Source organism: Hipposideros armiger, unplaced genomic scaffold, assembly GCF_001890085.2.
Source record: "Hipposideros armiger isolate ML-2016 unplaced genomic scaffold, ASM189008v1 scaffold_794, whole genome shotgun sequence".
NCBI classification, from domain to species: Eukaryota; Metazoa; Chordata; class Mammalia; order Chiroptera; family Hipposideridae; genus Hipposideros; species Hipposideros armiger.
The window spans coordinates 472,675-496,205 of record NW_017732144.1 but is presented as its reverse complement, the minus strand read 5'-3'; the positions used below and the strand labels follow the sequence as shown (position 1 = coordinate 496,205).

Sequence of the window (23,531 nt, the reverse complement as noted above, 5' to 3'; positions counted from 1 at the left end):
AGAGAGAGAGAGAGAGAGAGAGAGAGAGAGAGAGAGAGGGAGTTTACCTATAGCAAAACTGATTAACATTTTCTCTTAAAGCTTTTTAAGAAAAGGTGAGAGCCAAAGACATGGTATCTTCTTCTCTAAAGGATGCCTTTAAATCTTCCATTACCCCCTCCAAATTTCTCTTAGCTGCTGAATGTATTTATAATGAATAAAATATATTTGTAGAGCAACTTTAAGTGCATTTCAAATGGTGTTAAATACTAAAACTTATTAGCACAAATCTCACTGATAGATTTTTCTGCCTTTTCATGTCTTCTGGTCATGTATTTTGAACACAAAAGGTTTTAAGATAGAATAAGAATATGTGAAGCTAGCCTAATCATGATTGTGTTCCTTGATACATAACTTATGGTAAACGACATCTAGCAGTTTAATTAAAATACACATTTAATGGATGTGTATTGAATTCATTCCCTGGTAACGAAAACTGTAGATATTCTAGCATAGCAATGAAATTCTGATACCAGTGCATTATTTTTTTGAATTATAAAATTAAAATGGTAATAGCAACCTAACTAAAATCTTTAAATGTGAAATAATTAAAAATTAGGGCTAATACTCTACCCTTTACCTATAATTCTGTACAGCATAAGTAACAAGTCACACTCTCTACAGTGAAAAGGGACTGTATAGTTTATTTGAGATGAAGACAGTGTTTAGGATTGAGTTTCTGACATCAACTCTGGGACCAATATGATTGTTAAACATTCAACCTGTGTTAGGAGTGATGCAACCTAAACACATTATTTTTTAAAATGATTCAATTGTTGCAATTTAGCTTCATGTCGTTCTCCTCAATGTCTAGCTTGTGTCTTCTGATTTAATGTATTTTAACTGAATTTTCAAATTCCCCCCTCATTTTTGTTTAAATGTGATGCTTTTATAAGAACTCTATGAGAAGTCAATATCCAATTTAAGTTTTTTCTGGTACAAAACTCAAAACTTATTTTGTGTAATGAATTCATGGATTGGAAATAATTCAATGTGTGGCTTTGTTGTTGACATAGAAATTCAACATGTTTCCATGAAGGTCCAGTAGAAACAGAGTGAGTTTATAAAACAATTGTTACTATTTCATAAGGAAGATATTTTATAAGGCATTTACATTGCCTCTCAATCACTATGACAATAAAAAATAAAAATAACCCCCCAACTAATCCTATGACATGAGGGCAATAAAGATTTTTGTTTTTAAAGCAAACAATTTGTTTTTTAAGTTTCTTCCAATGTTTAATAACAGCTTGCTATTATTTATATATTTTATGTGCTTTTGATCAGATACAAATTTTAGTAGGGAAATAAGTAAACATTCCTAAAAATGAATTATAAACAACTCTGTTTTAGAATAATACTAAAAGGATTTTAAAACTTTCAATTCAGTAAAGTTAATATTTTTCCTTAATTGAAAGAATGGAAAAACAAAATTGTAGACACATTCATGGCTTGAAAACAGTCTTCATGCCCCCAAAGTCATGTTTCTTAGCAGCCACTGTTGGGATCTGCTTCCGCTACAGTCCTGCATGGTAGGCACCATTTTGTCTTCTTCAGAAGGTTCATCAAGACATTGGTTACTGTTAACATGTCTCAAGGTGAGTCTCTGTAAAAGATAACAAGTAATCAGTGTAATATAATGTATCTTTTACTTCACTAACACATCAGATTGAATCTATTCTTTAAAAAACAAACAAAAAACTTTGATTTTTTTTTTAGTATAAACACTGTGATATGTTTATAAAAGGAACTGTGCACAGGTGGCTCTGAATTAATTATTATACAACTTCCGCTGTTATGATTTCATCATTGTCTAATACACCTTTATTTGCAGATAGTTAAACAAATTGGCCAATTTATGATGCACTGCCAGGAATTTGGGCTCCTTTGCAAAAAGCCCATTTGTGATCTCTGAGTTCAGTTGACAGTTGTAAATATTAACAGGCTTTCACAAAAGCTTAGTTTTCTTAGGCATGTGTTATTCAGTAACCATTTAGTAAACATGCAAAGAGATGTCACAGCTGTGACCCAAATGAGCAAAACTGTTAGAGATGTTCCCATTTCAAAACTCTAAACAAGACATAGTATCTGTGACTGAGAAATTCATTGTAAAAGAATGATTATTATAACAAAGATTGCTTTACTTAATAGTATGCTCTGCTCATCATATTTTGGTTTGCATTTTTGAGAATCTTAAAAAAATGTCAATATCAAATAAAAACAGGGATGTGGTGGTCATATTTTTAATATTACATCTATATTTTATTTTCTTTATAATAACAATATTCATTAACTAGCATCCTCTCAATACCCAAATGCTGAAATGTAATTCCAAAAATTGCATCATGTTAACTGGTCATTACATGTCTTCTCTTTCAAGTTTATATTTACATTTTGAAATCATATATTTTTAACTTTCAGATATACATTTTAAGTCTACATGCTTTATACTAATTTAGTCACACTAATATACATTTTGGCTCAGTTTCATGAGCAATGCCTAGAACTACACTATGTGAATCACCCCTCACCATCCTCACACTCTCCCTTAAACAGAAGGGAAGTGTTTTGAGTGTTTGGGAGGTGATTTGCAGGTATATCTTGAAAAAAGACACACCATATAGTTTTGTTGCAAATTACCAAAATTAAAGGTAGACACTTTTTTTGACTCTTTATATTACAATTGAAAGTTGGACTAAAAAAATTCAGGGAGAATGTCATAAAAATGGTGGAGAGGGCCAGCCGAGTGGCGCGATGGTTAAGTGCTGGCTTGGGATGCCAGAGGGCTCCGGTTCGTATCCCACATATGAGGGCCAGTGACACTGCTCTCCACAGCTAAGATGCTGAACAACAGCTCAAACTGGAGTTGGGCTGCTGTGAGTCACCGGTGATGGTGTAGGCTGCAGCCACTGCTGCAGTGGGTTGCCATGGGCTACCGTGTGTAGCCAGCAGCCAGCGTGAGCGGCCATCCAGAAGCCGGCGACTGATCTGCCTCGCCCAGGAAGAGTGCAATGATGGTGCCAACTTGGGCCAGTGAAACAATGTCTTCTACAACTAGACTAAAGAAAAAAAGGACAGCAACTTGTCTGTTCCCATCCCCCCAATTCCCCAATAAAAATCTTTAAAAAAAAAAAAAGGTCGAGGAACACTGCCTAGACAATTGTAATATGTTTGGATTAGGGCTGCAAACACCCTGGACTGCACCGTCCTGAGAAATGATGGAATGGAAAATAGGCTTATGGTGAAGATGTTTAATAGACAACAAACAGGAAATTAAAAGAGCAAGGCTGTTAGATGTGAAGGAGGTTTCAAGATTGAGGCCTTTGTTGTTGCTCTTTCAATAGATGGAATCAGGCTATTTATACTAAAAATTGGAGAAAAGAAGTAATGACCAAATATAAGCAAGAAGGGAGTTGATTTATGCTTCTAATACTAGTAATTATGTTGTTGGCTTATGAACCAAAAGCCAACTTGAAAAGAACACATTCAAAACAAAACAAACACAATTCTTTTCTAGAAAGTCCTAGTTAAAAATCAACAAAATATTCTCCATTTTTGTTATATACTTGAGGTCCTTTGTATATATATGCCCTTTTTAAAAAATGCTACTTATCCTTGCTTGCTTCTATAGGTCCTTTAAAAATATATATATGACTTTAAGGATTAAATTGAATATGTGTTGTCAATTACATAAAGATAATTTTTAAATATTAGTAAGTATTGTTCTCTCTAAAAAATGGATACATATTTTCTTTGAAGGAATTATTTAATAGTCAAAGGCCACAGCTATAAAGACAACAACCAGCCAGCCAACCAACTCTGCCATTTTTAGTGTTGTACAGTAGAAACAACAGACATTTTAGGGTCAGATATTCCTAAGTATGAATTCCTGCCCTTCCGCTTCCTGGCTGTGAAAATTTGGAAAGTTACAAAATCATTCTGAGGAATCAGATTCTTTGGCAGAAAAATGTTTAGTTACACTTACGAATACTTAAAAATGCTCTTACCTTTTCTGCTTAAAAAAAATTTGACCTTTAGTCAACTAACTAATCTCTTGGCAACCTGATAAAGGTAAAAATGTTAACTATGTTTCTAGGCACCATTGTTTGTGGTAAAATATGACATTTGGTTGATCAACTGTATCTGCATCTAATAAACTGCATTATAAATACATGATAGGAGCCAAACTGTGGCCTTCTCTCACTTCAAAGACTTGTTCCATTGGCTTACTTGAAGCTCTGCCCATGGAATTGTTACAGAGATACTGTCTCCTGTGAGGCATAAGGCTGTTTAAGCTAGATTGCTTTCCATGCCTGTCTGATGTGGCTCTCATCCCCTCCCACAGAGCTGTCACCTGTGGAGACGCTGGCTCCCCTAAGGCTGCATGAACTGCTGTGAGGTGATGTAAATTCTGCTCAGAGAAACAAGTTGTGGTTTCTACTGTAGAATTCTGTAAGGAGACTTGGAGACTAAATGTTTAGTTAAGTGTGAGAAGACCCCCAGTTGAGCATTGTACCTACCAGGTATGGTTCTTTGAAAACAAACTAAGATAATATATGTAAATTGCCTTGTACACAAGTTCTCTTTGTGCAAAAGGTCTGGATTTTCAGCTTCCCAGTGCACACTTAGAATGCCCTTGTCTCAAATGCAGTTCTAATCCAAACCACACACCTTCTTTCCTCTCCTCGCCATGCCTCCATGCCCAGCTTTTCACAAGCATTCCAAGCTCAGCTGTGTGCGCCACTAACAACTTTCAACTGGTTCATCTGAACCAGAAACACGCCTTAACTTCCCGTGAGTTCTCATAGCAAGGTATTGGATAATATAACATGCTTTGTTTATAAAACAACAAACACCTTAAGATCAAAACTAGGATTTCTCCTTAATTGCACTTTTTATGAGAATTCTATACTATTTTTTTTTACTTAAACTGAATAATTCATTTTATTGCTTACTGAGAATATACTTACACATCATAAAAGTGAGAAATAAAAGATACTTTTTAAAAAGCTTTTATTATAATAAAAGCTTAATCAACCACAAATAAATGCTTTGAATAATTTACTTCATGAAGTTATTATAAAATACATCTTAATCTTCAATAATGCATTTGCTTCAATAATGCAAATGCTTAAAATAATGCATTTTCTTAAAATTAAGAAAATTAAATAATTTCAATGTTCCAAAAAAATCCATTTTTGGCTGTTAATTTTCTTATTGATTTTTTTAGCTCTAATGCAAAATCTATCTTCATATAGACATGGCTATAATTAGCCTAAAAAGTTAATATGTCATATATATTCCATCAATTATATGTATTTATGAATATATATTTGAAATAAAGAAAAAACTGAAAAATAACCTATTAATTATATACTAAACCCTAGTTAATATATGCACACTCCAAATTAATGAGCAGTAAAAGACAAAAAATAATTCCATGAAAAAATGGCGCATATGTATTTTTGTTAACCACATTTTAAGAAGTTTGTAGATTTTAGTAACAAAACATTACAAAAATACTAAACTAATATTAATGAAGTCTTCAACACAAACCTCCAAAAATTATTAGAGAACATAATCAGTAGGATTGTCAAAAATATTTCTAAAAACTTCCATTCTTGTACAGTTTCTTAGTAGCCATTTTTGCAAAGGGCTATCATTACATATTTCCACAGTGGGCTGTTTGGAGCTATTAGCTACTGAGAGACAGGACTGAGTGATTATGTGAAGAAGAGTGTAAGTCTGTTTGACAAAGAAAATAATGAATAACAACAAAATCAAGTACAAAGGCAGTAATAAATCAATCATTCCTGACAACATACAATTTCTGCTGGATAAGAATGGAAGACACACATCACAATAATTGCATCAATGGAGCTGTGAGCCCCATCGTTTTAAAGATGGCTTTAATATTAACTGTATTTGGTAGGAGTAAATGAAGATAAGGCAGAGAATATGGGGAAGAGCCTAAGATCAAATGATAAAAAATTTGGATGGAAAGCGTTATATTCTCAGTGTTCATTGTAGTAATGAAATGCTTTTCGTGCTACTGAGTTATTTTGTGAGTGGATATTCAAAACCATTGACTAGTCCAGTTTTTAGGTATGGTCTTTGGCTCCCTCTTTCCTTTGCTCTCAACTTTGGTTTATTTTGTACTCAAATCATTTCCACTATGTTTTCACAGGGCTAACCTGGTGGTGTTAAAATGGGATCAAACATATGGTGATGGAAGGAGAACTGACTTTGGGTGGTGAAAACAATGTGATATACAGATGCTGTAATACAGAATTGTACACTTGAAACCTATGTAATTTTACTAACTATTGTCACCCCAATAAATTTGATTTTTTAAAAAAGTGTCCCACATATGTATTGCAACATTTATCCGAATGCCAATTATAAAATTAATGAAACAAGGAAAAAGAAAAAGATCAATTCCATTTGGGCTCTTAATTCGACTTACTTCTCCAAACACAATTTGTAATTATTTGTCAGTTTCTTGTTTTCCATATATTTCCTCAGAAGAAGTACAAGCTCTAGGAAAGCCTGGACCATAACTACCCACATCATCAAGCCCAGAGCCTGCACACAGGAGACCCTCTGTGAGCTAGTTGATTAAATCACTTAGTGAAAAGCCAATGCTGAAATTGAATTCTGATAACTAAACACATATCTTGGGCAGCTTCATGGACACAAATCATTGGATTTTCCATTTCAAAGACTTACTTTCTACAGTAAAATCACAGATAAAAGATTTACAAAGACAGGAGAGGTAACATTATCATACATAATAAATTTAATTTGTAAAATAACACTGTTCAGTATATAGTTTGATTTGTTAAAGATATTAATTTTTTTCTGGGGGGGGGTTGTGGGGACTGGGTTAAAAGCCAAACTTGAATTTCCTATCTACAAGCATACTGTTTAAAATTTCTAGATTTGATGGTCCTCTACCCTTATGGATTTTTCTTTTTGCAATGACCACAGAGTTAGTGATTGTGAATTTCATGTGTCATTAAAAAGAAAAATAAATTATAAACTTTTCCTTTATTTGAAACAAAAACAAAACTAGATTTTACTTACACTCAACAAATGTAACTCCAGAAAAAGAAAACAGTATAAAAACCTCCGTACAAAACATGTTTGCAGTATATTCCCCCAAAATATTTATCACATTACTCACCATAAAAAAAAAATTCAAAGAACTTTCACTTCAGGTACTTACAAAAAGCCATAAAGGAGAAGAAAAATTAGAAATCTCAAATAACCCCATTAAGATAAAAATTATTTTTCTTTTTAAAAATACCCACCAAAACATTTATGTTTTCATTTGTCTGAAAAAGAGTATAGCTTATTTTTTTCTGAGTATTCTGTCTAGATTATTAATATCTTGTGTGTTCTTGTAATTTTTCATATATTATGCATAATTTATGTATAATTGTGGTCATCTAATTAAATATCCTTCAATTTATATTGTGGGCATCTTGCTTATCATTAAAATAATCTAAAAACACAGGAAATAATTTCTACAAAGTCAATTTCCCAAAGTCATTTAATTTTTTCATTTGGGGGCAATACCTTTCTAACATGGAGCTATTGTAAATAATGCTGTGATAAACATTTTTTGATTGTTTCTTTCTAAATAATTCTTAGAAGTGAAATCACAAGATCAAAAGTAGGAATGTTTTAATACATATTAGTAAAGTTTAAAAAATATCTATGATAATTATTTTGTAATAATAGCATCAGAAGCTAACATTTCTTGAGCTTATTATATGCCGGGATATTTATTGTATGAGTGTAGGTTTTACTTCATTTGCAGCAGTATTGTGTGTTGCCATTGAAAATGTTTGACAAATTGACAGGATAAATAAAGAAACGGATAAAAAGAACACACATGAAATGATTTTTTATGAATGTATGTGTGATACTTACTTAAATTAACATTTTTTTTCATTTTCATTAGCTATTTCTATTTCCCCTATGCTGTTTATTTAAGCTCTTGCATATTTTAATATTGGATGTACATTTTTTTTCTTAAAGAGGTTCTTCATTAAGCACATAGGCCCTTTGTCATATTTGTTGGATATGCCTTACAACTTTAGAAGGCTCTCATAGTAATTCAGTGTTGAAGGCAATGTCAAATACAAGTTAGCATGCAATATACTGCCAAATATCTTTCCCTATAGCTTTATTTAAAATATTAACTAGGAAAAGGGGAATATGAACCCTAAACTAATATTGGTTTTCATTTACAATAGAGCATTACTTAATTGTTCTCCTCTGAAATATAAAGCATTAGTATTTCCTGGGATTTAAAAACATTTAATCACACTATTTTAAGGTACATAAGGAAAAAAAATGACTAATTTCTGCCTTTAAACATATTTGTATATTTGCTATTTAAGACAAGTTGTGGCATAGAGTATCCCTAAATCTCCCCTTTGAAAGATACAATTACATCTGAAAGCCAACTGAAATCAGGCTGGGAAAGCAATTTCAGCAGCAAAAATAAAAAATCATAAAATTATTAAATTAGAGCATAACTTTGTACCATTGTATTAAAAAACACTAAGTAAAATTTGGGATATTTTAATAAACAAATAGAAGTGACTGCATGGTTGATTGACGAATCAATCACACAGGTCTCAGTTTAAAAGATACCATATTAAAAGTTTAAAATGAAACTCAAATGATTGTTATTGTATATAATAATAAAGTAAGACTACATTTAGACTGGTGCAGATATTTAATTTAATAGCAAAGACAATAGGGATATTAATCAAGTACAGAATAATAACTATTTAAATTAATATAATAAAGTTGTTATTCAAAATGTTAAGTATGATTTCCTTGTGCTCTGTGCATTTGTTAAACTACAATGAATATTCTAAAAAACAACTGTAAATGTTTAACAAACAAGAACTATAATTGCAATACTAAACTACTAAAATTCCTATTTACTAATAGATTCTACATAAGAAATCACAGCTACAGGTCAATGGGAATATGGAAATGTAATACTTGTCTAACATAGTAAGCCTTCAAAAGGCAAATCAAGCAACTGTTTTTATTAGGAATGTTACACAGGGAAATGGCTAGATTACCAGTTACAGATCACTTACCTTGAAATTATATTCCCATTTCCCTGCTTTCTGATAAAGGTAAATAAGAGGGATATTAAGTAAAGTCTAAATATAAGTTCTGTGATTTCAGTAAATATCAATCCAATTGATATTACCTATTGACAAAAAAATCCCTTACATTGTGACTCTGTGAAACATTTGATACAGATGGATATTGAATTTATAACAAGTATTTTCTCAGTCAACTTGCTCAGTCACATGAAAAACAAGACTTATTTTTAGCATCATATTTTGTTCCTTTTTTTTTTCTTTGTTGCATAGTGTTTGTCGAGCATAAGTGTTCTGTTCTAAAATTAGATTGTCACACTGTATGTAGCTGCCTGGATGTTCAAAAAGAAATGTGATTATGTGCACTTATTTCAGGAAAATGTAAATTTCAAATAGATTGGAACACAACTGCAATGTTCAAATATAATATAAGAAAACCTGAATAAAATAGAATGGATGAGTGCCAGACCTTTATAAAAATAATTTCTAAAATGTTTCAGTGAGATGAAACAGGATTTTTTTCCCCCCTTTGTGTTCTAACTCTGTGGCAGTGCATTTTCATAGCACCACAGTGTTCAGGTAATTTATTCAGGAGATTCTAGACCAGGTGGGGATTATGCAACTTTGCTGATGATGCTCAGGGGCCCTAAATCAAACACAATTGGCTGGGTAATAAGGTGATACTGAGTTAAATTAATGGTTGTGTTATTTAAGAAATATATTTTAGGGATTTATTGTTTGGAACATAATTATGGGGCAAACTAGATATTAGCATGAGAAAACTATGGATGCTAAACATTTTTAAATATATAAGACAGGCCAATCCAATGAGACCTGTCCCACCCAAAATGCCAATAGCATCCCGGTGAGAAACACCATGATAGCAGCTCTGACTCAATTCAGCCAAGTCATCCTGTGACCAAACACTCATTTTCCTACTTCCTTCAACTTCATTGATGTTAAAAGCTTTATCCTAGAAGAAAGAGAACAGAATGGAGGAAGATACCTGGCACGAATGTTGTTTTTCTCACATGACTAATTGTGACGTTCTTTTAGCAGAAATTCAAGAAACATAGAAAAGATTAGTAGGATTTTACACAACCCTCTGTTTTTAAATTGTTTAAAATTTTTTATTACTATTAGTTTCAGGGTAGGGAAACCACTTCATGGACGGTGTAGAGGCCTGACCACTGCACTATACGTCTGAAGCTGCCGTTCAATAATATTATGTCAAGTATAATTTAATGCATATACACAACTCTTTTAACCAGAGCCCAATCATCAGATGGAATTTAGATTAGATTTAGGCTAAATCAGTTCTGCCTAAATTTTGTAGATTATAAGGATCTAGGTGTATGATAGCTAAAGAATATGGAGTTTCTTTTTGAGGTGATGCAAACATTCTAAAATTGATTGTGGTGATTGTTGCACATGTTTGTGAGTATCCTAGAAGCCACTGAGCTGTACACCCTGGATAGGTAAATTGTATGGTGTGTGAATTATATCTCAATAAAATTGCTTTAAAAATGGGGGAAGATTCACAGAAATAGAAAATATAATCCTAAAATTTATATGGAACCATAAAAGACCCCGAATAGCCATGGCGATCCTGAGAAATAAGAACAAAGTTGGGGGTATCATTCTACCAGACATCAAAACTTACTGCAAGGCTACAGTAATGAAAACAGTATGGTGCTGGCATAAAAACAGGCACATAGATCAATGGAACAGAATAGAGAGACCAGAAATAAATCCATTCATATATGGACAGTTAGTCTATGACAATGGAAGCAAGAATTTACATTGGGGTAAAGATAGTCTATTTAATAAATGGTGCTGGGAAAATTGGACTGACACATGCAAAAAAATGAAACTGGACCACCTCCTTACGCCATATNCCAGTTTAGGTTTGTCTCATGCTTATCTAATAGTTAGATGGGGCTTGTAGGTGTTTTGGGAAGAAGACCACAAAAGTGAAGTTCGATTCTCATCACATCATATCCAGGGTGCCTGGTGTCAACGTAACTGACGTGTAGAACGTGGATCACGTGCCCAAGGTAGCACTTGCCAGGTTTCCCCACCGCAAAGTTACCACGACCGGCTTCCACGTCCTACTCTTTGGAAGAAACACAGCCCACATGCAAGGGGGGAAGGAGAGAAAAAAATCCACCTTCTAGAAGGGGATCATCTACACTAATTATGAGGAATTCTGTACAGGAGATCTCAGAGATCGATTTTAATGTGTTTTAACTTCAGTCTAAAATTGGGTAGCATGTCCTTATAATAGATTTATGATTTATTAAGATTCCTAACGTAAAAAATAAATCAATCAATCCAGCTTAGGGCCTCCGTGTTTCACTCACTGAATGAAGAAAAGTCCTCTTTAGTAAGTGGATTGTAACATGACCCTTTCTGACCCCAAGAAGTGGGGCTTTCAGCAGTTTGTAGGCCATGGATGGGACACTGGCAATCATGATCTTTAAAAACCGCTTTGATTATTCCTTGGTATGAGAGTAACCATAAAATGCACCTTTGAATTTGTTAGGTATTGTTTTTTTTGGAAAAAACAAACAGAAATGCCTCTTACAATAAAAAACAAACCAATTTGTGCATATTCCAGCCAGATGCACGTATTTTACTTCTTTTAAATAAATAATTAAAAAAAATCCCAAAATCTATTTAGAAAGTCAGAAATTAGAGAGTTGGAGTAGAAATAATATCTACCTGGTAGGTTTTCATTAGAAGACTAAGATCCTTTATTAGAAATTAGAATGGATGCCAGCTATTTCCATGGTAACTTACTGAGGCCTTTTTTCCTTGAATGGAAAGATATCATTTCTGTACATACCACATGTAGCTTCTTGCTCTGTATTAGATCGAATCCTTTGATGACAGAATGAAAGAAAAATAGCTCTATAGCTCTGTCCCTGCTTGTGGTGAAATTATACTTGGGCACTAAATAACAAGAATAAAAAGCTCTTTTCATTTTGGCTGCATTTATTCACCATGCCATTTTTAATAACAAAAGTGCACGTCCAAGTATTTTCACGAGGTTGTATTAGAAATAGGTTACAAGTTATCCTTTGGCAACCTTTGCAGTCTGAAAGCTCTTAGCTCCTTTTGTCCCCTCAAATCAAAATTCCGTTGCTTGACATTTACATTCTGCAAGAAGCACAGCTCCTCTACTTCTAAAACTTAATTTGCCACTGTCCCAAGTCCAGGCCCGACACTTCATTTGGGTCTGTATCCTCACTGTCCTTGAACACACCCCATCCTCTGTGCTCACTGACAGCTTTGGAAAGCCTTTCGGAACCACTCCTGTCCTTATCAGGTCTTTTTCTGAATGCCTCCTATTTTGCAGTATAAACATTCTTTGTGTCAAGAATCATTGTTTTATATTCCCACTGAGACAGAGTATAGGGACTGTGTGCCTATTTACTTCTTCATATTTCATCTTGTTAAACAGTGGAAGTGGAATTAAACAGAATTTTACACATATATGTAAATTATGTCTATATAAATGTACGTAATAGGTAAGCAATGAAAGAAAACAATATGCATAAACAACCATGATGTAATAAAAATCATTCCGAGAATGAGGCTAATATAAATAATTGTTGATAGAATATTATTAATTTTCTCTGTATGGGCCATGTACTTAGGTAGTAAGAAAGAAAAGAAACAAAAGAAAAGACAAAAAAANCTTTTGGGTCTTCAGAGATTTCCATTGCCAAGCACCTCTCATTGAAATGCTAACTAAGAGGACAATATATATTTCATAAGTGGGTCACTTTTTGTGACTTGGCCAATTCAGGGAGGCGAGCTGACTCAGGCAGTGAGTGCAGCCACTTCAGTTCATTTGTCATGGGTCAGCTTTACCATGTGTGAGTCAGGTCACAGCCTGTCAAACTCCTCAAGGGTAAGAAGCACATAACAGGCTTTCAAAGTGGTTTCCTACGTAATTTGCAGGGCCCAGTGCAAACTGAAAATGCAGGACATATTGTTCAAAAATTATTAAGTCTTTCAAGTGTGTAGGGCCCTGATTGACTGCATAGGTTGCACAACCCGTGAAGCTGCTCCCACCTTGAGTTGTTGTCTCAGTGGCTTTGTCACTAGAAGCTAGAACCCCAGCCTCTCCCCATTTAGAGGGAGGGTGACTACTCTCTCCAAGAAAACCTTATAATATTCTTCACCTTCCGACATCTCCTGTTATGGGTTGCACTGTGTCCCTGTAAAAGCTATGTTCAAGTCCTAACCTCTATAGTACCTCAGAATGTGAACGTATTTGAAAATAGGGCCATAGCAGATACAATTAGATAAGTTACCCTGAGGTCATACTGGAGTAGGGCAGGCCCTTCATCTAAAATGACCAGTGTCCTTACAAGAAGATGGACACATACGGAGAGAAAGGGCCCTATGACTACGGAAGTAGAAATTGGAGTGATGCATCTACAAGCCATGGGATTGCTGACAAACACCGGAAGCCAAAAGAAACAAGGAATGATTCTCCCTTACAAGTTACAGAAGGAATATGCCCCTCTGACAGCTTGATTTCAGCCTTGAGGCCTCAAAAATTGTGAGACAATACACTTCTGTTGTTTTAAACCATCCAGTTTGTGGTAGCTTGTTACGGCAGCCCTAGGAAATGCATGTAGCTCCTTTTAGTTCTTATGCTAGTTGAAGGGTCTAAAAGTCATGGGATCAGTTTTCCAAATTGTCATTATAAATTTTGCATAGGGAAGTCTTATTTTACATTTCATATCTATTGTCTTATTTTAGATTTCTTGGTGTCTGGACTAAAAATTGTACCATCCAGTTACACTTTCCAATAGCATCAGAGCAAACATTTTTACAATCATTTTTCTATTTAATTATCTCTTCATAAAGTGCTTCTTTAGTGGGACTAGGTGATTTACCTGCTTTTATGCATACTTTATAGAGATCAGATTGATTTCTGTCTCCAAATTAATATATTCAAATGAGCTTAGGAATAATTCTGAACATATAAAAGATGATAGCCACTTCCAATCTCAATTCCTTTTAATCTTCATATTTTTTTTTCGGAAAAGGAAGGCATTTCCTTTTTTTACCTATGTACATAGTTTGTTCTGTATTTTTCATTTTGGGAATTATGCCCAAGGGCATTTTGTAATTCTGTAAACATCTATACTTAAAACATTAAAATTTTCAAGGACTGTTGTGAGAGCTTCTAAAATATTCTGCATGACATTAATGCTTTATTGTGTCTAGACATTCTTTTAAAATAAAGTTGCATCATGCTTAAATGCTAACATTGTACAGCTTCTTTAAAAATACTATTTTATCTTTACCCCCTTGGAAAATTGCAAGCTGATTTTTGCCCAGAGTAGTAGCATAAGCAGCTGCTTGCATCTTGTGGAAGCAGCGGTGCAAGTTTCAAAGCAAGTTCACTGTCTGTGTTACTGGGACCTGGACCAAGCCTCCTTCAGCGTGGGCTCAGGAACTACACGCCCTCTGCTGGCTAGGTCTTGCCACAGGATTTCTTATTTTCGTTTATCCTTAGATGAAATATTTTGCGAGCATATCTATCATCTATCTATCTATCTATCTATCTATCTATCTATCTGAATATACAAGAATTTATATACATACGCATATATAAGTTCTTATATATTTATATTTATATATATTGTGTGTATTTAAAAGTTTCACCCATGTATTTGATTCAGCTTTATTATATAGGTTGTGATTTCCCTAGATTTAGTAACATACCATCTGAATTTATAAAATAATTTTCCTGTTCAGTGCCTCAGGACAATGTTTCCTATAAAAGTTCACAGTTTGAAGGGACTCTGCCACTTTATGCAACTGCTTCATTATCTAGATGAAGAAACCAAGGCTAACAAATTTGCAGGATTCACCCAATTTGACAGAACTGCTTAGAGATGGAGTCTCTCTGGACCCCAGGCTCGCTGTCACTACTCTTTCACTCGACTCGACTGCCCTTACACACTCATCACTTCGTCCTTCTGGAGCTTTGGGTCCTCTGGGGGATCACTTTAGGTATTTGGAGTGCAGTCAATTTGAGAAATCTGTCAACAACCATCCAGAAGGATGGGTTACAAGGAAATAAACACATACTGTTAGTTTTTCCCACCTCACTCTGTAAATAGCCGAGGAAAATTTGTACTGAAGTATTTGTACATAATTAGATAAAAATAATTATGTATATGTATATACATATATAGCTCAAAAGGCAAATTATAATGTCCTAGATGGCACAAAGGTATTCTTATTGTGTGTCAGGTATAACTGCCTCTTATCTGTAAAAGTAAACTACTCTTCAGTTTAAATTAGACATAATTGAAATAACTCACTTCCAGAATATTGCCACAACACTTGCACTGGATGTGAATACTACTAAATGTTTGAGGTGGTTTCAAGCTTAAAGAAATTCTGTTTAATTATGGTATCCATCATTGCTGCAAACTAAGAGCAGGCTCTATTTTGTTTGGCTTCCTCCAAAAGCTGGCACTGAGACGAGGATTCAAGTGCAAGTAGTTCATCAGGCAGATCATCCAGGACAGACCAGTAGAGGAGCAGGGGAGGGGAAGCAGCCAGTAAAAGGTGCCTTACGAATGAGTGCCACTGTGGGTAACTGCAGATAATCCTGCTGGGGGTTTCTGACAACGAGTACAGAACAATCACCTTAGATTCAGTCCCCCTCAAGGAGGGAGGAGCTGGATTCTTACACACCACCTGCCCTCAGCTTTTGCTTGAGGTGTGCTTCTGGGGAGTAGAACTGATCCACTGCCCAGGTGTGACCAGGTGAGTAAAGCAGCCTGTAGCAGTGAAAACCCTCAGGCGAAGGGAGGTTCTGGCCTTTGGATGCTGGAATGGAAGCAGGTAGGGGGAAAGAAATTAAACAACATGTTGGGAGCACCTGCTCTGTGTTTGGCAAGATATCAGTCATTTAAAATATACTGCATATTAAATATGGTATAGTACATCTAATATTACTATACATTTGCTCAATAGCCTTTCCAGGTAAGCATTATTATTCCTCTTTTAAAAATGAGAAATTATGAGGCTTGAAAGGTTAAATAACTTCCCCAAAGTCACTCATTTTGCAAGTGGGAGAATCGTCTTTGAACTATGATCTGTCAGACCCCAAATCCCATGTTCTGTTAATACACTTTTCACATACTCTTTCACGCTAGCATTTTGCTTGTCAGTGATACTTTTTCATTAAACTCCAAACTATATTCAGATTTTACTAGTTTTCCCCTAACATTTTATATGATCCCATATTCATTTTTTTCAAGGTTACCATCCAGATTACCACATTCATATCTCAATCTATCGACAGATGCTCAGACTTTCCTGTTTTTGATGACTATGACAGTNAGAGAAGTTAAAAAAAAAAAGTGAACATATGGAACTACATCAAACTTAGAAGTTTTTTCACAACAAAGGAAACCATCAATAAAACAAAAAGGAAGCCTACTGAATGGGAGAAGATATTTGTCAATGATATATCTGATAAGGGGTTAATACCCAAAATTTATAAAACACTCATGCAACTTAACACCAAAAAACAATCAATCCAATTAAAAAATGGTCAGAGAATATGAAGAGACATTTCTCTAAAGGGGACATACAGATGGCCAATAGACATATGAAAAAATGTTCAACCTCACAAATCATTAGGGAAATGCAAATAAAAACCACAATGAGATACCACCTTACTGCAGTAAGAATGGCTATCATCAATAAATCAACAAACAACAAACGCTGGCGAGGTTGTGGGGAAAAGGGAACCCTGGTGCACTGTTGGTGGGATTGCAGATTGGTGCAGCCACTATGGAAATCAGTATGGAAGTAACTAAAAAAACTGGAAATGGAACTACCTTATGACCCAGCAATTCCACTCTTAGGTATTTATCCAGAAAAACCCAAGACACTACTTTGAAAAAATATATGCACCCCTATGTTCATTACAGCGCTATTTACAATAGCCAAGACTTGGAAACAATCGAAATGCCCATCAGTAGACGAATGGATTAAGAAACTGGTACATTTACACAATGGAGTATTAATCAGGTATAAAGAAGAAGGAAATTGTACCATTTGCAACGATATGGATGGACCTAGAGAACATTATGCTAAGTGAAATAAGTCAGTCAGAGAAAGACAAATACCATATGATCTCACTTACATGTGGAATCTAAAGAACTGAATAAATGAGTAATGTAAACAGAAATAGTCTCAAAGACACAGAGGGAAAACTGATGGTTGCCTGTTGGGAGGGGGTGGGGATGAAGGAGAAGGGGAAGGGACCAGACAACATAAATTGGTAACTACAATATGGCCTCAAGGATAGAATAGACAGTCTGGGGAATATTATCAATAATATTGTAAAAATTTTTTAGGGGAACAGATGGACTCATGTCTTGTTAGGGAGACCACTTCATGGATGGTATAGAGGCCTGACCACTGCACTGTACATCTAAAACTGCTGTTGAATAATATTATATGTCAACTATAATTTAATACATATATAGTCATGGGATGTGGAGTATAGTGTGGGAATGGAGTCAATGGAATTTTAATAGATATGCTTAATATCGGGGGTGGGAGAGCAGTGGATGGGGGGGTTGTCAATTTGTGAGGGGTGAAAAGGATACCTATTGGATTGTTTTGTACATCTGAAACTAAAAAGAAAAAAAAAGAAAAAGGAAAAAAAATGGTGGAAGAAAAGAAATATTTAGTTAAGGGAATGGGACACTGTATTTCAAGTCAAAATTGGCCAAAGGCATGTATTTATTGCCAGCTTATATTTAGTTTCATTCAAATAAATGTAGAAGCAAATATTAATTAATTAATTATATTATGAATATATATAGCTGCAGTTTGTAAACAATTAGACCATACTGACAAAGTAGTTTTATGATTGCCTGTTTGTCTAAATCGACAGTATTTTTTGCAGAAAATCTTTCCCTTGACTAAGGAAAAGAGAAACTCTATGTGAACAAAACTTGGTACCACAAATAATTAATTGATAGTATTTAATTATTTCTTTCATTTATAATATTGTACATCTAGCTTATTGGCTCACCATCATTAAAATCGTCTAGCTGTTTCTAGTTTTTCAGTGACTTCAACAGGCAATGTGATATAGTGGATAGATTGCTGGATTGAGGGCTAGAAGCCTGGAGTGTACAAACCCAGAGAAGACATTTAAATACTCTAAGCTGACATTTACCGATGTGAAGAACACCAATAAGAATAATATTATCTTATAGAATTGCATGGAAAACCTATGAAATTATAGACAATCAACAAACTTTATTTCCTTCTACTTTACTCCACTCACCTAAGAAGTAAATAAACCAGCTGCAGAGACTCCAAGTTTTGAGACTTTATAATACTGTTTCAATTTTTCTCTGGCTATTCCAACAATTCTATTTCTATTTATGACTAGCTTTTCTAAGATTGAAAGGACTACAGGAGATATGGCGACAGACTATTTCAGCTGTTCACACTGTGCGATTCACGATTGTACTGATAACTAGCTTTCTTTGAATACTTTAATAGGACCTAAATCCCGCCTCTGCCACTGGTGGGGTGATCTTTGTACTTTTAGAGTCCTCCCAATAAAGGCTGAAAGAAGAGAACTTTGAGGTTAGTTTCAGCTCTGTAATTCTGTGAATGCCATCAAGTTTTATTCTTCTTTGAACCTGTACCACCTCAGAAGTTTCTCAAAGAAGAGTAATGTTGCCTTTGATTGCAATAGATAAAGAATAAATTAAAGAAGCAGCAAGCAGCACTTGTCTACTTTCCACTGGTTGGAATTTAAGAAGACTAGAGCTGCTTGGCAGTTACTCCTCTTCCCCATCTCAGCACCCCATCTTTCAGCTCCTTTTCCCTCTCCCACCTCTCCTAGAGGCCTGATCATTTTCCAAAGTGTATTTATGCATTTTCAATAGCTTTGCAATACTTTTCAACCATGTATAAAAAGACTAAGGAAGATGTTTGACCACATTCTAGACCTTTCCTTCTCACACTGTTAAAATTGTATGTGAATGACTTGGGGTTTTTGTTAAAATACAGACTCTGATTTAGTGTGTCTAGGGTGGTATCTCAGAGTCCTGATTTTTAACAGCTTCTCAGGTAATGTTGCTAGAATCACACTTTGGCTCATAGTGATGGGGATTATTTTGTACACTAAAGTGACCCTAAGCCTAACACTTAAAGAAAAATTAATCATAAAAAAAAAATACTATATATCAATTTCATTTAAAAATTCATCTTTTTTTCTGACTTCTTCACAAATAAAACCAATCTTATTTCAAAGCTGAAATTTCCAGAAAGGCAATACATCATTCCTACAATTATTCCGTTCTCTTGTGACTTCTCTACATTATGATTTATACATTTTTAAAATTTTACATTATGATTTAAAAATTTTAATTTATACAATTAAAATCACAATTAAATTTTGAAAACATAAACATATAGGACAGTAAATTAAACTGTTATATAATTTTAAGATGATTAGATAGTTTATTTAAAATAAACATTTGTCAATAATCATGACATATTATAAGTTATTTTTGTGTCTGTTCTAGAAACAAAGCTTACAATGATATAAAATATTACTATGCCCTAAAAATACTGTAATATATAACTCCTTGTTATCCAAAGTAAGAAATTAAAAAAAAAACACACACAAAAAAACATTTCTTTATATTAGGTGAAGCAGACTATTTTTTTCACTTTTCTTTCAAAATCCCTTAGTAATCAATAATCTTGCTACTGAATGATAAAAATATAAACAAAAACATATGCCTAATTACCAATAATAGCTATTTCAGAAATGAAGAAATTTGAGTCATGACTATAAAAGCCATTGTCCAGACAAAATTATAGAAAGTTTAAAGATGATAAGTGGTATTCTGAAACTTAACACTGCTTTGTCTTATTAAAAAGCATGTGCACTCATTTTCTTTTTCTTATAAATATATGCTGTAGTTCTTTATTTTTAGCACAAGCCCAATAAAGCCCTGGGTTCCTGGTGAAAACTGGTTCCTGGTGAAAAGAGCAACACCAACAATAAAAAAGTTTTATTTTAAAAATAATACTTTCAGGACTTCTCCTTTTTTTATACCTTTATCTGTACTTTTTCTAATAGGAGAGGTAGGGCGCTGACTAAGAGTTCAGGTTTACCCACATATTACTGGAGGTAATGTCTTCTGCAGTCTTAATAAATAAAGGTGGTGATGTTAATAGTTGAAGAGAAAAAATGGTGGTCAGATAAAGGTGAATGAAGTATTGAGCAGACAAGAGTCTGACTAGAACACAACTGGTGCAACAAAGGAAGGATTCATGGTGTTTGCCCTTCGTTATGTACCAAAAGAACAACATGTTTTATACAAAGAGCTTGGTAATATTGTATAAATTTTAGGGCCAAAATTTAACCTTGTGTAACCAGTTTCAAATCACATAAGAATTCAGTAGGTTATCCTGATATTCCACTTAAGAAAGTACAACATCATGCAAACGAAAATGACATTCAAAATGAAGGCCTTGTTAAAATATTAATAATACTAACAACACTGAAGACTGGTTTTTAAAATGCTACTCTTGCAGAATGTTTTAAGTTTTCACAGAAAGCTGAATTTGTGTTCTTCGTTTACCTCTATTGTATTATTTATCTTACAAGAATAAAATTCGCTTCTTAAATAAGTCACCGACCATTTGATAATGTGGAAAATGTAACACAGACGACCAATTCATTTTGTTAAGCAGAGAGCACAGAAAGAAATTAAGCTTTTCCAAGGCAGCTTCCTAATGCAGAGGACAATATTTCTTTTTTATTAGCTCCATCTGATGGTTGATCTGGTTTTTACACACTGCCTGGCTGTAAATTCCCAACAGTAAATTTATTGTTTTCTCTCCCTCAATTCTCTCCAAACGATGTGTTACATTGAGAAGACACTGTGTAGCTGATTATGTACCTAATTGGTTTATCGAATTTCTCAAAGTATTTACTATTACAAAGAGCATTCATTCTAATCTTGTCACCTTTTTTCCTTTAAGTTGAGAAGCATAAATATTATAGATTACAAGGGTGTAAAACTTAACATTTGAAAATATAATATTGTTGAAATTGTCCTATATGCACACCTGCATACCTACCTCTCAGAAAAGCATAGCCTGCCCCTTGCCTAACTTACGTTGAGCATGTACATGTGATAATAAATGTTAAGCAATTAAAAATGACTTAATTTTTCTCATTTATATTTTATAATTATGGACTAGTTTGGCAAATCTGACTTATACGATATCCCATCCTAATGGTATCAAATACGAGCATGCATGCTTGAAAATGCAGTTTTCCCAATGCAGAAAAATAGAACGTAGGATTTAAATGTATTTGAAATATATAGCTGAGTTTAAGCATTAAATATAAGTAACTTAAGGAAAATACTGTACCTCAGCATCATATTCCCATAACTGATTTCCTCTCATGTGGTGGCATTTTAACATGATTACCGGTCCGTTGAGTCTAGAAACATCCAAGCACAAGTCATCGGTTCGGATTTCTTTGTCAGCAGTATAAGAAAATACCTGGAAATAACAAAATTCAGCTATTAAATAATACCTTCTTAAAAACAAAGAAAGTCACTGGATAGCAGATTTACCTGTGGAAGCTTTCATATCAGATAAACTTGTTTTCAAATGATCTCTGCTGTGTGACCTTGAGAAAGCTAGCTCACCTCTCTGAGTCCTTCCGCAAAATAGGGACAGTATCATCTGTTTTATAAGGTTTTTGTGAAGCCTCAGTTTAACAAATTAAATTCTGAAATGCTTATTATTTGCTGGCCTGTATTTCCTGCACTATACTTGCCTTATAAAGTTCACAAGAGGTTCAATAAAATGAAGTTTGTAAATTGCATGGAGCTCAATAAAAGGCAATCTTTGTTCCTGCCACCATATGACCAATTCCCCATGCTAGAGACAGTGATGTTTTTCATAAAGAGGTTTAATTTTTTCTTTCCATACATACATACATCACATAAATTTGATTAAATATTTTCAGTGGGTTTCTAAAGTTGTAGAATTGACTTCTCTAGAGACCTCATTAAAGGTAGGCTCTATGCTTATCTTTCTCATATCGTTTTGGCTGGGCTTAACTACAGTTCGTAAAATATCTAAGAACTGTCAAAGCAGATTGTAGCCTCACTTAACTAATACCAACTGCTACTATATAATCTCTATTATTTTGTTTCTGGTGTGAATAATTTATAACATTGATTATTAAAGTTTCATGAGAGTTATTAAGTACATAATTATAAAAGTTATTTTCTTCCATTAGCTGTGATAACCATGGTTCAGTATTCTGTGGGTATCTTTTCTCCTTGTAATGTCAAGAGGGGGTGTAATGAGGAAAGTGATCACAGGGTCTTTTTGTTTCTCAAAGCAGCCTGATGAATATGGAGTAAGTAAGCTCTACAAATTACTTTTAAACTCTGGAGCTCTAGTCTTTTTCTTTTTTTCCTAATTAAAGTTTATTGGGGTGATAACGGTTAGTAAAGTTACATAGTTTCAAGTGTACAATTCTGTAACACATCATCTACATATCACATTGTGTGTTCACCACCCAGAGGCAGTTCTCCTTCCATCGCCATATATTTGACCCCGTTTTCATCCTAGTCTTTAAGCTGAAAAAGTTAGTCTTGAAAGGACTGCTGTTACAGCACGGCTACTCAGGCTTTTTCTGAAAATCACTGGGAGTTGTAAGAGGAAGATGGCAAGTCAATGATGGAACCCAAGTACCTCCTTAAGCCAACATTGTAAAAGGAAATTCTTCACAGAGGTTATATTCATACATTCTACACAATAATATAAAAACTGAGAAGTATATGAAGTTCCTTTAATTGAACTGTATAAAATACACTATAGACTTCATGGTATGAAATTCAGAAAAAAAATTCCTATCTTTAAAATTTATTTATTTATTTATTTATTATTATTATTTTTTTAATTAAAACATTTTTTTAGCTGAGCCATCCTGCCACCTGTTGGCAGTTCAGCTGCAGCTCAGCTCGTGCCGAGAATTGAACCGGCGACCCTTTTGCTCAGAGCTCGCATTCTTGAGCGAGCTCTTAACCAACTGAGCCACTCAGCCGGCTCCTATCTTTGATTTTTATTTTTTTTAAAGATTTTTATTGGGGAATTGGGGGGATGGGAACAGTGCTGGAGAATTGGGGTAAGGGGAACAGACAAGTTGCTGTCGTTTTGTTCTTCAGTCTAGTTGTGGAGGACATTGCTTCACTGGCCCAAGTTGGCACCATCATTGCGCTCTTCCCA

General features: G+C 34.2%; 1 protein-coding gene across 2 annotated transcripts in view; it reads right to left on the bottom strand.

The window, feature by feature from the left end:
* Positions 1–8: 8 nt before the first annotated feature.
* Positions 9–23,531, bottom strand: part of GALNT13 (polypeptide N-acetylgalactosaminyltransferase 13) — a 440,766-nt gene continuing 417,243 nt past the window's right edge. For both annotated transcript variants that reach the window (XM_019628472.1, XM_019628471.1), the window contains 2 exons: positions 21,654–21,788; positions 9–1,645 (listed from right to left, as the gene is read on the bottom strand). In XM_019628472.1, coding sequence (XP_019484017.1) covers positions 1,505–1,645; positions 21,654–21,788 — 276 coding nt within the window. In that variant the 3' untranslated portion in view covers positions 9–1,504. The remainder of the gene's footprint in view (positions 1,646–21,653; positions 21,789–23,531) is intronic.